General features: G+C 40.4%; 1 protein-coding gene across 2 annotated transcripts in view; it reads right to left on the bottom strand.

Moving 5' to 3' along the window:
* Window positions 1-13,593, bottom strand: part of UBXN4 (UBX domain protein 4) — a 225,517-nt gene that overhangs the window by 156,254 nt on the left and 55,670 nt on the right. For both annotated transcript variants that reach the window (XM_085647528.1, XM_085647529.1), the window contains exons 4-5: window positions 2,827-2,945; window positions 2,289-2,433 (exon numbers count right to left, since the gene is read on the bottom strand). In XM_085647528.1, the coding sequence (XP_085503654.1) occupies window positions 2,289-2,433; window positions 2,827-2,945 (264 nt within the window). The remainder of the gene's footprint in view (window positions 1-2,288; window positions 2,434-2,826; window positions 2,946-13,593) is intronic.

Here is a 13,593-nt window from a genome sequence, read left to right as displayed (position 1 = left end):
CCTCGGTCTGAAACCCAGAGTCAACTCCGAAATTCCCAGGGATCTTTAGAACCAACGTTGTATTATTTTTTTGCATAATTGCTCCACAAGCTATGTCGCCATCCACTAATGTTGTCTATGATTCCCTAATTTCTATACACTCTGCCGTAAAATGTGGCATTTTGGTTCTTCACCTTACAAGCAGATCTGCAAGTGGAAGTAAAATACCTGTATGCAGGAAACATCCACTGTTTAATATTTTACTAATGCAGTAGTCAATAAATGTTACATTTCTAAATGTTTTTTCTTTTGAGAAACTGCTAATTTTAACTTAGAAATGACAAATATATGCTTTTTATGTTCTGATGCTTTTACCTTGTATTTAAAAAAAAAAATACAGCAAACCCTAGCAGTTTATTCTAGTGCTTACTAGTATTTATTGCAAGTTTGCTCATTTGTTTTCACAGTATTTACTCATTTATAAGGTATCATTTCTGGTAAGTGCTTTACGTAGATTAACTCTTTGGAAAAATCCCAATTGTTGTCTGCACATCACATATTGTGCTATCTTGGATTAAAGGCTTTATAATAGACATGATCTAACAATAAAGCTTTCAAAAATACCTCTGCCAATAACAAGCAAAAGACACACAGTTGATTGATGGAATGCAGAACAAATCAAAACATTCACCCCCTGTCAAAAGCTCTGGGTTAAATCCATCATTCTTTTGCTCACCCCCCCCCCCCCCTCCTGTTTAACCTGGCCATATGCAAATCAGTCTGGACCCTGTGCCTCATGGGAACAGTCCAATCCAAACTGCCAAGCCAAGTCCTCCCTGGACCGGAAACAAGCATCCTAGGGCCGGTTTCGAGGTATCACCCCATATCAGCCAGGATAGCTGAAATCCAATGGCACAGTGAGCCCGGGACCCACGCCTGGGCATACCTGGCACACTTATAATGAGAAAGCAAAAGACACACCGTTGATGGGACGGAATGCAGAACAAATTAAAACATTCACCCCATTGGCAGTCCGGTCTGGACTGTTCCTATGAGGCACAGGGTCAAGACTGATTTGCATATGGCTGGGTCCAAACTGGGGTGGCGTAGTGGGCAAAAGAACAATGGATTTAACCCAGATCTCTTGACTGGGGGAGAATGTTTGATTCATTCAGCATTCCGTCCATCATTTGTTGCAGTTACACTTTTCACCCTAAGTGGCGGGGTATGTCCAGACGTGGGTCCCTTGCTCACTGTGCCACTGGATTCAAGCAAGCCTGGCTGATGAAGGGTGACATACCCCAAAATCGGTCCCAGGATGCTTATTTTCGGTGCAGGAGGACCTGGCTTGGCAGTTCGGTCTGGACTGTTCCCATGAGGCACAGAGTCAAGATTGATTTGCATATGGCTGGGTCCAAACTGGGGTGGCGTAATGGGCAAAAGAACGATGGATTTAACCCAGATCTCTTGACTGGGAGAGAATGTTTGAATCTTCCAGCATTCCGCCCATCATTTGTTGCAGTTACACTATGCCAATAACAAGGCAGACTGAATGATGTGTTCAAATAAAGCTGACTGTCTAGCCTAAATTCAACAATTCTATTATATTCTTCAGTTATATTTGTTGCTTATTACGAAACGTTTTGCAAAATACAATCTGCGTAATCAGATAGAAGTTACAAATGCGCCATTTGTCATTTTACTTTTAATCCATATACTTCAGATAACATTATTTAACCTCAAAGCTAATTAAAACATATATACACATCTATCTTCTGGTACGTGTAACCAACTTCGTTTATCTATAGCCTGTGTTTTAGAACTCAGTGATCTAAGAGTAGTAGGAGTAAGCACTAATACTATCACCACAACAGTGAACTCAGAGGAAGCACAAGACAACTATTTATAACCAAAAAACCACATACTTTGGTTGTTGCATTTCACCTTCATCCTAAGATTGTCAGAAAATCCCCAAGTCGAGTCCGGTATACACACAGAAATCTACGGTTTTCATTGGCTTTCAGGCACATTACAAGAAATGTTTATGGAATTGTGAAATTAATATTTTTTTAAGAATATCAGGCCCATATATTCATGCTCTCTTTCTGATGAGTGGAAAACATTCATCTTTGTACTTTGTTGCTATTGACAGCACCTAAAATGTTGACTAGGCTGCCATAATAGTCTTGAGATATGCATATGTCCATTCACAATGCTGTACTTTAACGCCAGAGAACTAAAACTTTCTATATGAAATAAATAAAAAAGTAGTTGTGGTTACTCATGCTTCTGCACTTCTCATATCACACCTTTAGAAGAGATGTTATTCATCTCTGGAGGGGCAGGGTCACAGCTCTCTGCTTGGTTGGAGGCTTCAGAAGGACTCCTTAATGCAGCTGAACATGCAGAATGGCTCTCACTGCCAGTTGCCACATCATTTTTTACCGTGTGCATCTAAGGAGTCAGAATATGCGCATTAGTATCCATTATCACAGGCCACTGCTTTTCTAACTATTATTGGTTTAACACATTTTAGCTCTATACAATTATTGGAAGATGATAAAGGGTAGGGACATAAAATAGTGATAAAAAAAATTCTGACTTGCTTTTTGCCCTTTGTTTAAGCATTGTACACAGACGTTTTACCTAATTTAGTAGTACTCAATGTATTTGATATCAAGAGGGCGAAAGACTAGTCGGTTGGGCTGGGATATCAATTTGTTACCTTCAGATGTCAACAGATGCTAGCAGTGAACATCTGTCTCAGAGAGCTCCTGTACAGGGAATAAAAAATGGAATTTATGTTCAAGTTCCATCTTTAATGAGAGTGGGTCTAAGTATATTTACCTGCTTCACTTTGTCAATCCTGTTCACAAGCTCTTCTGTAGACACGCTCCCAGCAATTACTTCCAAAGGAACTCCATTATCCCCAATGAAAAAACTAGATGGTATGCATACGACAGGATCTAGACAATCAATAATTAAGGAACAGAAACTCCAATTTTGTGACAAACTATTTTCAAAACTTGGTTAATGGTAGATAATAAAAACATAATCCATGAGTTTATGATCCCACCATACAGCCACTACATCATACTGTGGGAACAGCTGCACCAAAAGCCTATTCAGTTTGGTTCAACTCTGCCTGTGAATAGACATCTCTAGACTGCTTTGCATTTCCTTTATGTTGCAGTATGGTGAGGGAATAAAGATTTTCCCACGTCTACATTAACTTAATGCTACATTGAAAGTTCTGTATTGAAGATAAATTCATAGGAGTTGTTTTAAACTACAGATATTAGTACTCAAATATTGTACATTTTACCATGTTGAGCTACCATATACACTGCAATTTAAAAAGCTATGTAATACCTTCATGCAACAATAGATTGCCCCTGTGCAGTTCATGCCAAAGAAGAAGTTGCCTACATTAAATTATTAGTTGAAGAATTGAGAGATATAAAAACATGGATGTATATAATGGAAATCTAATTACTTGTAATCCTAGTTCTGCATCGTAGGGATCTTCGTTGCAGTCCTAAACATTAGACTCCACCCCACCAGAGAGTGGGGGAGAGAGATTTATAGTGGATTGAAACACACAAAAAGGGCTATTAGTAACATAGCGATCACTATGGACCATCAGCTGGTCAATTTACCAAAATTTCAAATGTTTCTGCACTGCATTTATTTATAGTATTGAAACCAAGGGGAAAACTCTCCTGTAAAAGAAAGGCAGACCTCTTTGCAGAGTAACGTCTACATGTTGAACTAACACAGCTGAAAAACATGTAGAAATGCAGGGAAACTTAAGCAGAGAGCAGATCTTTAGAATTAAATATTAGAGAGACTACAGTTTTAAGAATCCAGCAACCTTCCTTATCCCATCATGCCTTGTACTCATAGTTGTTGACGGGCAATAGTTTGGGTGGAACTCATATTGATATTTATCTATAACAACAAAAAACGATTCATAGTAATTCTTATGCAAGACAGAGAGAAGGAAGGATTGTTTAAGACTTCCATGAAGATACCTTCAAGGCAGAACTAGGATTACAATCAAGTAACTTTCCCATCTGCATCGTAGGATCTTCATCAATAGTCATAAACATTACACTAGAATAGCAAGCTTATCCCTTACCCAAGCGTCTTGAATAAATGGGATACCAAACAGTCTCGTCAGTAAGGCTCTAACCAACTGCCAACCAACAGTTAAGCAAAAAGTGTTTTAGTGCAGCCTGACCAACAGTTGCATCTAGTCTAGCATCTAAATCTAAGCAATAGTGCTTGGTAAATGCATGCATGTTTCCCCGGTTTAAACAACTTCACGTGCCCATGTTGGATGTATTAAAGAGCATGCTGCAACGTTCAAGACCTTAATGGAATACTCATTCCTCGAATTTGGCTTGCTTGGGAGCCTCCTGTGAGGTGCTTTGGAGAGGTGAAATAGATCACCACTGTCTTGCCCAGTCTGGAGCAATAAAGATTATCCTAGCGCTTGACTGGATTAGAGAAGCATAAATGGGATAAGAGAAACTGGGTGAATGTTTACTGACAAAGGAGACAGACTCAAATACCTAGCCCAAATTTCCAACAGGGGATGTTCATTTAAACAAAAAGGTTCAAAACCTGCTGGTTGGGAAGAGAAACCCTATCTGGATAGATGTCAAGCGCAAGCCACTTATTTGGCAAAAGGAAGAAAAGATATAAAACATCTGTAGAGAGAACATATATATTTTTTTTAAAACATCTGTGGCCACCTCTTGAAAATGCAAACATAAAAGAGACTGCTAAAAACCATCTAGAGGAGGTGAAAAACCAAGACACTGGGACATTGCAAGAGGGGATACATGACCTGATGTGAAGTGGAACTAATAATTCCAACAAAAAAACAAAATGGTCTAGGGATGGAAGAGAATGTCGAAAAGATACTGAACAGAGAACTGAATGAACAAACAACCAGGGCTACCAAGTGTAAAACACCATGCAGTAACAAGAACTGACAAAGCCAATAGGTCTCGCCCAAGCAAGCTATGGCCTTTGTCAATTGTTTTAGCCACGTTGCACGGCAGAATAGCTGCTGTGCAGCATGGCTAAAAAATATATATATATATATATATATATATATATATATATATATTTTTTCACTGAAAAAACCATAGGTTTCACACACGTTATAGTTAGGAATTAGCATTTAAAAAACGTTGCAAATTCACTGAAAAAACCATAGGTTTCACACATGTTATAGTTAGCTGGTCATTTTACTGATAAAAAACCAATGAAATTCCCCCGTTATAGTTACTGTAGGCAACTATAACTCACGCGACCGTAATCCTCTGCTGATGCTAATACTCTATTTAGACACTTATTTGCCCATGTCGTCTTCCATTAAATTTTAGCTATACATATATTACAAATATTTTTTTTTCATAAAGACACATATGTCATCAGCAGAGGATTACGGTCGCGTGAGTTATAGTTGCCTACAGTAACTATAACGGGGGAATTTCATTGGTTTTTTATCAGTAAAATGTCCAGCTAACTATAACATGTGTGAAACCTATGGTTTTTTCAGTGAATTTGCAACGTTTTTTAAATGCTAATTCCTAACTATAACGTGTGTGAAACCTATGGTTTTTTCAGTGAATTTGTACGGTTTTTTAAATGCTAAGTTACTTTACGCCATTCGTGGCGTGCGCGCCCACTTAACGCAGTTCGTTCCGTGCGCGCACGGTGCGCTTCGCGCACCGCGCGCCCACTTTACGCAGTTAGTGCCGTGGATGGGCCATGTACGCACGATGCGCTTCGCGCACCGTGCGCACATGGAGGACATATTATGCGCTTCGCTGTAAAAGGTAATTTTTTACATTTACAACTTGATTTATAGACCATGCACAAGTGCACAAATACATTTGCACACGGGGTGGGGAGAGTTTGGATATTTTTTTTTTTTTTTATTTTTTGTTACCGTACGCGTACGCTAAGCGTAATCGGCGATTTTTCGTAAAAAAAATAATATGAATTTTTGACCTTGGGGTAATTGTGGGGACCCATTAGTCATGGCTAGATGGTAAAGAGCTGTCTAAACAGTCCCTTTAAATGTTTTTTGCCTTTGTTTTTCCTCTACGCTTAAGAGTGCGAGAGAGAAAATGGCGGCCGCCGCTTCCTGGTTTCGGACGATTCGAATGTTTACTAAGAACTAACAGCCAATCAGAATGGCGCTCGCGCACGTCACCGTACGCGTACGGTAAGCGCACCGTAAGCGCACCGTAAGATGGCTCAGATATATATATTGATTTAAAGGCTATTTTCTCAGAATCTACTGAACAGATTTACACCAAACCTACAAAAGGCACTTCCTTGACCTGAGGACTACCTCTCTGCCAAATTTCAAGTAACTCTGTTCAGCCGTTCGGGCTGTAGCTGTGTCTAAAGGTCCTATGGAAAAATGCATGGGAAAAACGCGTTTTGGGACCCCCCTTTTATCTCAGTCCCCGCTTGACGAATCCCCCCGAGACTTTCAGGGTAGGAGCGGAGCGCAGCGCCCCACCTATTTTGAAAATTTGGCGATGATTCGTCGACCGGCGCCAAAGTTATTCAAAATAGAATGTTGCGGTTTTCCTATGGAAACAGGGTCCTAACTATAACTACCTACTGGCGACCGCCAGTAGGTAATGTAATATATATATATATATATATATATATATATATATATATATATATATTTTTTTTTTTTTTTTTTAAAGGCAGCTCTATGGCGCAGCCAGCACTGGCCATGCCATAGTGACTTTTTTTTATTGCTGGTGGGAGGGAGGGGTGGGAGTAATCTAAACTATCTGTGTTGCAAACCCTCCCTCAGAGATGCCTACTACCCCGCCCTCCCGTAAGCAATTTTTTAAAAAACCATGTGGATTGTTTCTGACTTCGAGGTGGCAGAGCTTGGAGTAAATAATGTAATCAGAAAAACTGTGAGGGCCAAGGATGCTTCTTGTGAGGTCACACAAAGACTTTCTTTTATATCACGTTGAACTTTGCTAATTTTTAGCAAACGATGATGTACAACACTTCTGGAGGAGGATTCTAGAGGGTCTTCTATTTTAACAGGCGCGTTGGGGGTGTTGGGTGGTGAAACACTCATTCATTTCGGTCTCCTCACATTCCTGCCGCAGCACTGTTTTTTCAGCCATTTACCAACATTGTCCTTATCGTCTGGCTATGAAATTGTTTTATAAAGACCGTGCAAGCCTGAAGAAACAATGCCTTATCAAAGTTACCAAGGTCTGCCTGCGGCGCCAACTATGCAGCTCACTGGAAGCACAGACCCAACCTACCTTAGTGAAGGGTCGCCAGTCATGAGCCACAATAGCCAACACTCATCACAGAATGGTTACACTGGAATGGTTGTGAGCGGACAGGTCAGAATGCTGAAGCATGCGGGTAGAGCCAAAAATTCACAAAGAGGGCTCTGCTACAGAGCACTGGTGTACAGTGTGAAGAGACTGTCACCTCACTGAACCCCCCGGTACTATCAGGGAACAAAGGGCTCTACCAATGGAACAGTTCTAACAAAGAGTTCTGTTCTCAGCAACTGTGTAACTGTTTAATATGTATCCAGACAAATGTACTGCCTCTGCTTAAAAAACATGGAGCGAGAGTCAGTAAGCATCCTCCTAAACAAGCAACAGCCATTCTGCTTTGAATTTGTATTTGTACCTCAGAGTGGGTACACCTTCCAAACATAACAGCTGAAATATTACCCACTGTAATCTTACTTGTCCGAATTGGTTTACTAAAAAGAATCTGAAATATAAAATATCCAAGACTCTTTGCTGAAGTTTCATATGCAAAGCAGTGTGCATGAAATGCCCCTATTTTTAACTTGTAGATAATGACAAGCATAAGCAGGGCCTGCTGTCCAAAGCGCTTGATCTGCGCTTCTCACAGATGGTCTCGCCTGTGAAACTGTTTCAGTTAACAACAAGCAAAGGGGCGGGAGGGGGATGGATTGAGGCAACAAGCAACAGGATGGGAGGGACAACCGCAACAAGAGACGTGACGGGAGGGGGGCTAGAGGAAGGAAAAACAAACATACCTCAATTGAAGCATAACCAGCAGAAGGACACCTATTAAGAAATCCATCAATACTTGATCCATGCTTCAGCGAAGGGACATGCACATGAAGAAAACAAAGTGAAACAAGGATTTGTTTACCAATGAGACGGAAAGAAAAAGAGACTGACAATAAAGCCAACCAATGTTAGGTAATGGGCTATCTCTAAGCCCCCTGTAAAAAATGTTTTTCTTTTTAAACTAAATAACCTCACAAGCAACAGCGCATGCCCTGTCTCAGGTGAGACATAAAAAGCAATAGAAAGAAGCAAACCACATGGCGCGCCCATTTAAAACAAATAGATCTATCCCTGGTCCTAGAAGAAAGATAACAAAAACTAAGGAATTCAAGAAATATAATGATCACAAATAACTGTAATGCACACCCAACACAGGATATGAATCCCTCAAAAAACAAGAAATTGGATTTTTGACTAACAGACTAAGTGAATGAGTGGTCAAAAAGTAAACCCTAAACACCCAGAAACCCAGTGTCAGAGGCCGCTAACACAGAGGAACATTTAAGCATAAAACTATTGAAATCTACTTTTATCTCGTCATACACAAATGTTGAAACTTGTAATGGGAGATGCACAGGGGAATCAAGATTGCTACCTCGCTTACAAGTTTAAAAACCAAAATGGAGGCCAAAGCAAAATATGAAAACCCAACAAGGGTGGCAACAAAGCTCTAAAAACCCTTACTAAAATCTTTGAGAAAAAACAAGAATGGCATAGCCATCAGTACACCACCGGACAATATACTAAACAAAAGGAAAAAGGGCTCAACAATAATTTAACATGAAACACAGAAAAGAAAGGAGAACAGAGTTGGAAATAAGAAGGACTCAGAATTAAAACGTTTTTCCTTTGTCACAAATTTTGTTTAAATATTTTGTATTGTTTAATGTCTTGTTACAGTTTCAGTTCATTAACGAGACCTAATACACACACAATGGCGCCACTACCGTGAATTTCGATTGGATAGGAAGTTGTCTTTTGGTGAGGGAGGCCGGAAAGGCTAGCTCTCCACCACCGGAGTAGAGTCCTAGTGGGCATGCAGAACATGGAGGTTTGTGAGACCCCTCCAATTGCAGGTTAAAAATCTTGAAGAGACATGTAGTAGTTATATAACAATAGTTATTGTTACAATACACTGAATGGGTGGGAAGTAAGATCTCCCTTGTAGAATGGGGAAACATCAAGATCACATGGTTCAAGTTGTTTACCCTGGGAGAAAAGGGACAAGTTTTTAGAATTTGGTGTTGATTCTTTACATTTATCAAGCAGTGATGGAAAAATATAAGTAAAGGAGCAACTTTTATCACCCTATGATATCGATTATGGGACTAACAACAACAACATGGTACAATGGGTAGAACTGATGTGGGGGGTCCACACTGCATCCCCACACAAGCCATAGATTTTAGCAAGTAGGAACAGTCAGGTATAGTGAAATGTAAAGATAATATCCTGGATCAACAGAGGTCTACATGAAAACATCAAGCGTTACAGAGTTAACGCCTGCCTTAAACAGTATAAAGTGGGAATAGAAACGTGCAGTGGATGCAGAAGCTGACAAATTAAAGTCAAAATGGACAAAGTAGTTATACTCAACAACTTACTGATTCTATGAGCGGGGAATGGGCTTTTGGGTGGTTCCTGGGATACGGTTACATTTTTGAGGGGTACATGGAGATGTAGAGGGTAGATTCATCTCAATATATGGCTTACTAGATGGGATGGGGATATGCTTGATGGGGACCTGGATAGGTTTCCTCCAAGACACAGCACAAAACTAGGAATGACAGGCGGTGGTCGTGTCCTGGGTGGACTGTATACATACTTGAAAGTCGTTCTAACCTACACAAAAATAAATCAAATTTTTCACCCCCATGCACATGTACTGCTGGCTAGATAGGATTCTAATATGTTTGTTGGGGCTAAACATACACAATCTGAAACGTCTACTCTAGGCAGGTTCTTCTCAGATCATGCCCCACAATTGCTCACTTACACTTGGGCCCGATGTAATCAGACTATCCCCCACTTGGCATCTTAGTCCTGAAGCGGTCAACGATCCTGTTTTCGTGCATAGAAGAAGTAGCAGAGGGATATTTTGAGAAGAACTGGAGAACAACCAAAACCAGGGAAAAACAATGGGACGTGCTGAAGGTCGTTGCATGGGGGAATGCCTTAATAAAATATATGGTATAAAATGTTAATTGCAAAAGTACTTGCAATGAAAGGAAGAGCGGTTGGCCCATCTGCAGAGGAAAGACCAAAGAGACCTATATACAAATAGAGACATAGTGGAGGTGAAACAAAATAGCTGACCTACAGGATAAGTTAAATAGATTAACCCTATGGCAGTATATGAAGATATTAAAAATAGGAAAGGGAACAGGCTAGGGAGGCTTATAGCTTGGACCTGAAATACAAAACTCCCACAGCTACGGTCATGGTCATTGAGGGAAGAGGGTGTGTGATTGTGGTAACTCCACCTGCAGTTAACAATGCTTTGCAGCTTTATTTAGTTAAATTGCACAAGAGCCAGCGCAGCATCAAGAAACAGAATTTGTAGAGCTCCTAAATGGGATAGAACTTTTGAGGCTTAACAAGAGACCAGAATAGGGATATGGAGGACAGTGTTTTGAAAGAGGAATTGATAGGGGGCTTCAGAGACATGCCCAGGAGTAAGATGCAAGGAACCGATAAGCTCCTGCAGGAATTGTATCAGTTAAAATTACATTACTCTTTGATCAGCTATCAAAAGGCTAAAATACTAGGTAACTTATTTCAAACCATACAAGAAAAAATCATAGTGATGTTGCCAAAACTTGATAGGGATCGCACACAGTTTAGCTCCTATTGAGTGTTATCTATGATCAACATAGATGTCAAGGTATTATCAAAAAACAATTGCTAATAGATTCCAAACGGTGACGGACATTTTAACTCACAAAGATCAATGCGGTTTCATAATAACGAAAAGCATCCTCATGAATAAGTAGGCTTATACACATTATGCATACTTTACAGGGCTCACAAATAGAAGGAGATCGCTTTGAATACTGAAAAGGCTATTGACTATTGTATGGGACTATATGTAGGCAGTAATGACAAAAATGGGATTTGGTCCTCATTTTCTGGTTTGGATCTCCTTGATATATTCAAGTCCAACAAACAGGGTCAGATCTGGAGGGTATATCTCAGATAGAGGGCATCATACCGAGAGGGGAATCCAGGTGGTGTGCCTCCTTTTACCTCTGGTATTCACTCTAGCAATGGAGCCACTGGCTGCTCATATGCAAACTAGGAGGCAATGGAGCATTTGGATGGGAGGTACAGAACGTGTTGTAACACTGTATGCAAATGACGCTCATATTTGCAGCAGCCACTGACTTTTGTATCACCACTTGTTGGCCGAGACACTGAGGTTTGGACGTGCCTCTGGCCACCATATCAATAAAGAGAAGTTTTTGGTGTTTCCTTTGGCAGGTTTGAAGGGATGATCACTGGAGATGCTGCTAAACCAGGTACTGAGAAGAGAGCGCGAGAAATTATGCTATTTGAGGATACAAATGGCACAGAGATCCAACAAACAATAGGATTACAATGTGCGCAGGGTACTGATAGGCCTGATGGCCTCTATTAGATCTTTGAATAAACTACTGCTGACAGTTGCCAGTAGGCCTGCAATAGTAAAAATGGCATTTCTCACTCAATGGTTACATGTCTTACAAAATTGCCAGTGCCTGATGCTTAGGAGCATGTTGAGGGAAATTGATAGCCTGTTGATGTCTTTGACATGGGCAGCTAAAAGGAGTAAAATCGGATGGGGAATGCTAAAACTGGAAACAACAGAGGGTGGGGGGGGGGGGGGGAGACAACAGTCAAGCTTATAATGTGCAAACCCATCCTCTCCCCAAAAGCTACAAATTTGGTTTCTAAGAATTAGCTATAGCATGTCCATAACCCAGTGGAGGGAGGATGTGAGACGCTGAGAGACTTGTAACTAGGAGATAGTTGCAACACATTAGTAAAGCACTGGAGAGGTTTGCGATAGGAACAGAAATTCTTACAGTTTGCTAAACTGACCCTGACAGCAAAAGACAGACATGCTTTCCAAATGCACCACAGGGTATGCTCAGACTGGAGGTCATATTAGACAAGGGATCCTCCAGACAACTGGTCTCCAGTTTATGCAAGGCCCTAAAGAAGAACAGAGTTAAAATAATGCCAATAAAATCTAAATGGAAAGAAGGTCTTCCAGAGCCATTGATAGAGAAAGTTTGAAAAACAGCAAGCGCATTGGTTCTAAAGGTGTCTGGAAATTCTCAATTTGAGCACGCTCATTTTTATGTGGTGCATCTTACCCGTCTCTTACAAGACTACAAAGAATTCACCTGCCCAGGTCAGACCGGTGTCCAAGATGCAGTATAGAATATGCAGATATTTTAGACTTTATCGGAGTTGCATCAAGGTGAAGCAATGATGGAGAGAAATACTCCAACGCCTAAAAGAGGTACTGAGTATCAGACTGCAGGCTTCAATACAGTCTGTTTTCTTGATGTTATCCGACGCCCTATGGACACTGCAGATTTGCGCTGTTAGGGTTATTAGAAAAAAGAAGGATCACCTTCCGATGACGGTCCAGTACCAGACCAAATCTGAAGGCATGGAGCAGGCACACTGCATGATATGGGCCGAACTGTTACAGGAACTGGCAACCCCCAAGACAATAGCTTCCACCACAGGGCACTAAAGTATGTAAATCTACACTTGGGACATTTAAAGAAGGTCATACACATTATAAAGATTAAATCATGCTTGGAACTAAACATGGAGGTTGACATTTATTTTTTATTTTTTTTTAAATAGTGTGGATACTGAGCACAAAGATTGAACGCTCTTTTACACATAACGCTGGGAGAAGTGGATCGTCACAGAAATTAAGGAGGAGAGCCCAGCATTCAATGTATTTTCAAATATGCGCAGGGTTATTGACTGTAGTATTGTAAACCATTTTGCATAGATCCTGTTGCTCGATATGAACGGTGAGCTTGTCTAGCCCATTTTGTCTTTATTCATTGTTGAAAAAATAAGATTAAACAAAATCAGTGAAATTCAGCAGTTATATTTACTTAAGCTAACTATAACTTGCGCTCCCGCAATGCACTGCTTATGACCTCACTGATGACATGGTCAGTGACATCACGGATAACATCCACAGAACCACTCACACACCCACTCACACGCCCCATACAACCTCTCATATGCCCACTCACACAACCACTCACATACCCATTCATGAACCCTTACAAGTCCTTAGACAACCACTCAGTCAGTCAGTATTTCTTTATTCGATGATTAAAAAACATCATAAAAGCACAAATATACAAACAGTTAAAATACAATTAAATCATTATCAAAACCCTGACTGTTACTACACATATTGTGGAAAGGGAGACTAAACAGTACATTTCATTTAAAATAATGACAA

The sequence above is a fragment of the Triturus cristatus genome, chromosome 3_2, assembly GCF_964204655.1.
Source record: "Triturus cristatus chromosome 3_2, aTriCri1.1, whole genome shotgun sequence".
NCBI classification, from domain to species: Eukaryota; Metazoa; Chordata; class Amphibia; order Caudata; family Salamandridae; genus Triturus; species Triturus cristatus.
Note: the sequence above shows the minus strand (reverse complement) of the source record. Positions and strands in the feature narration are given on the sequence as shown.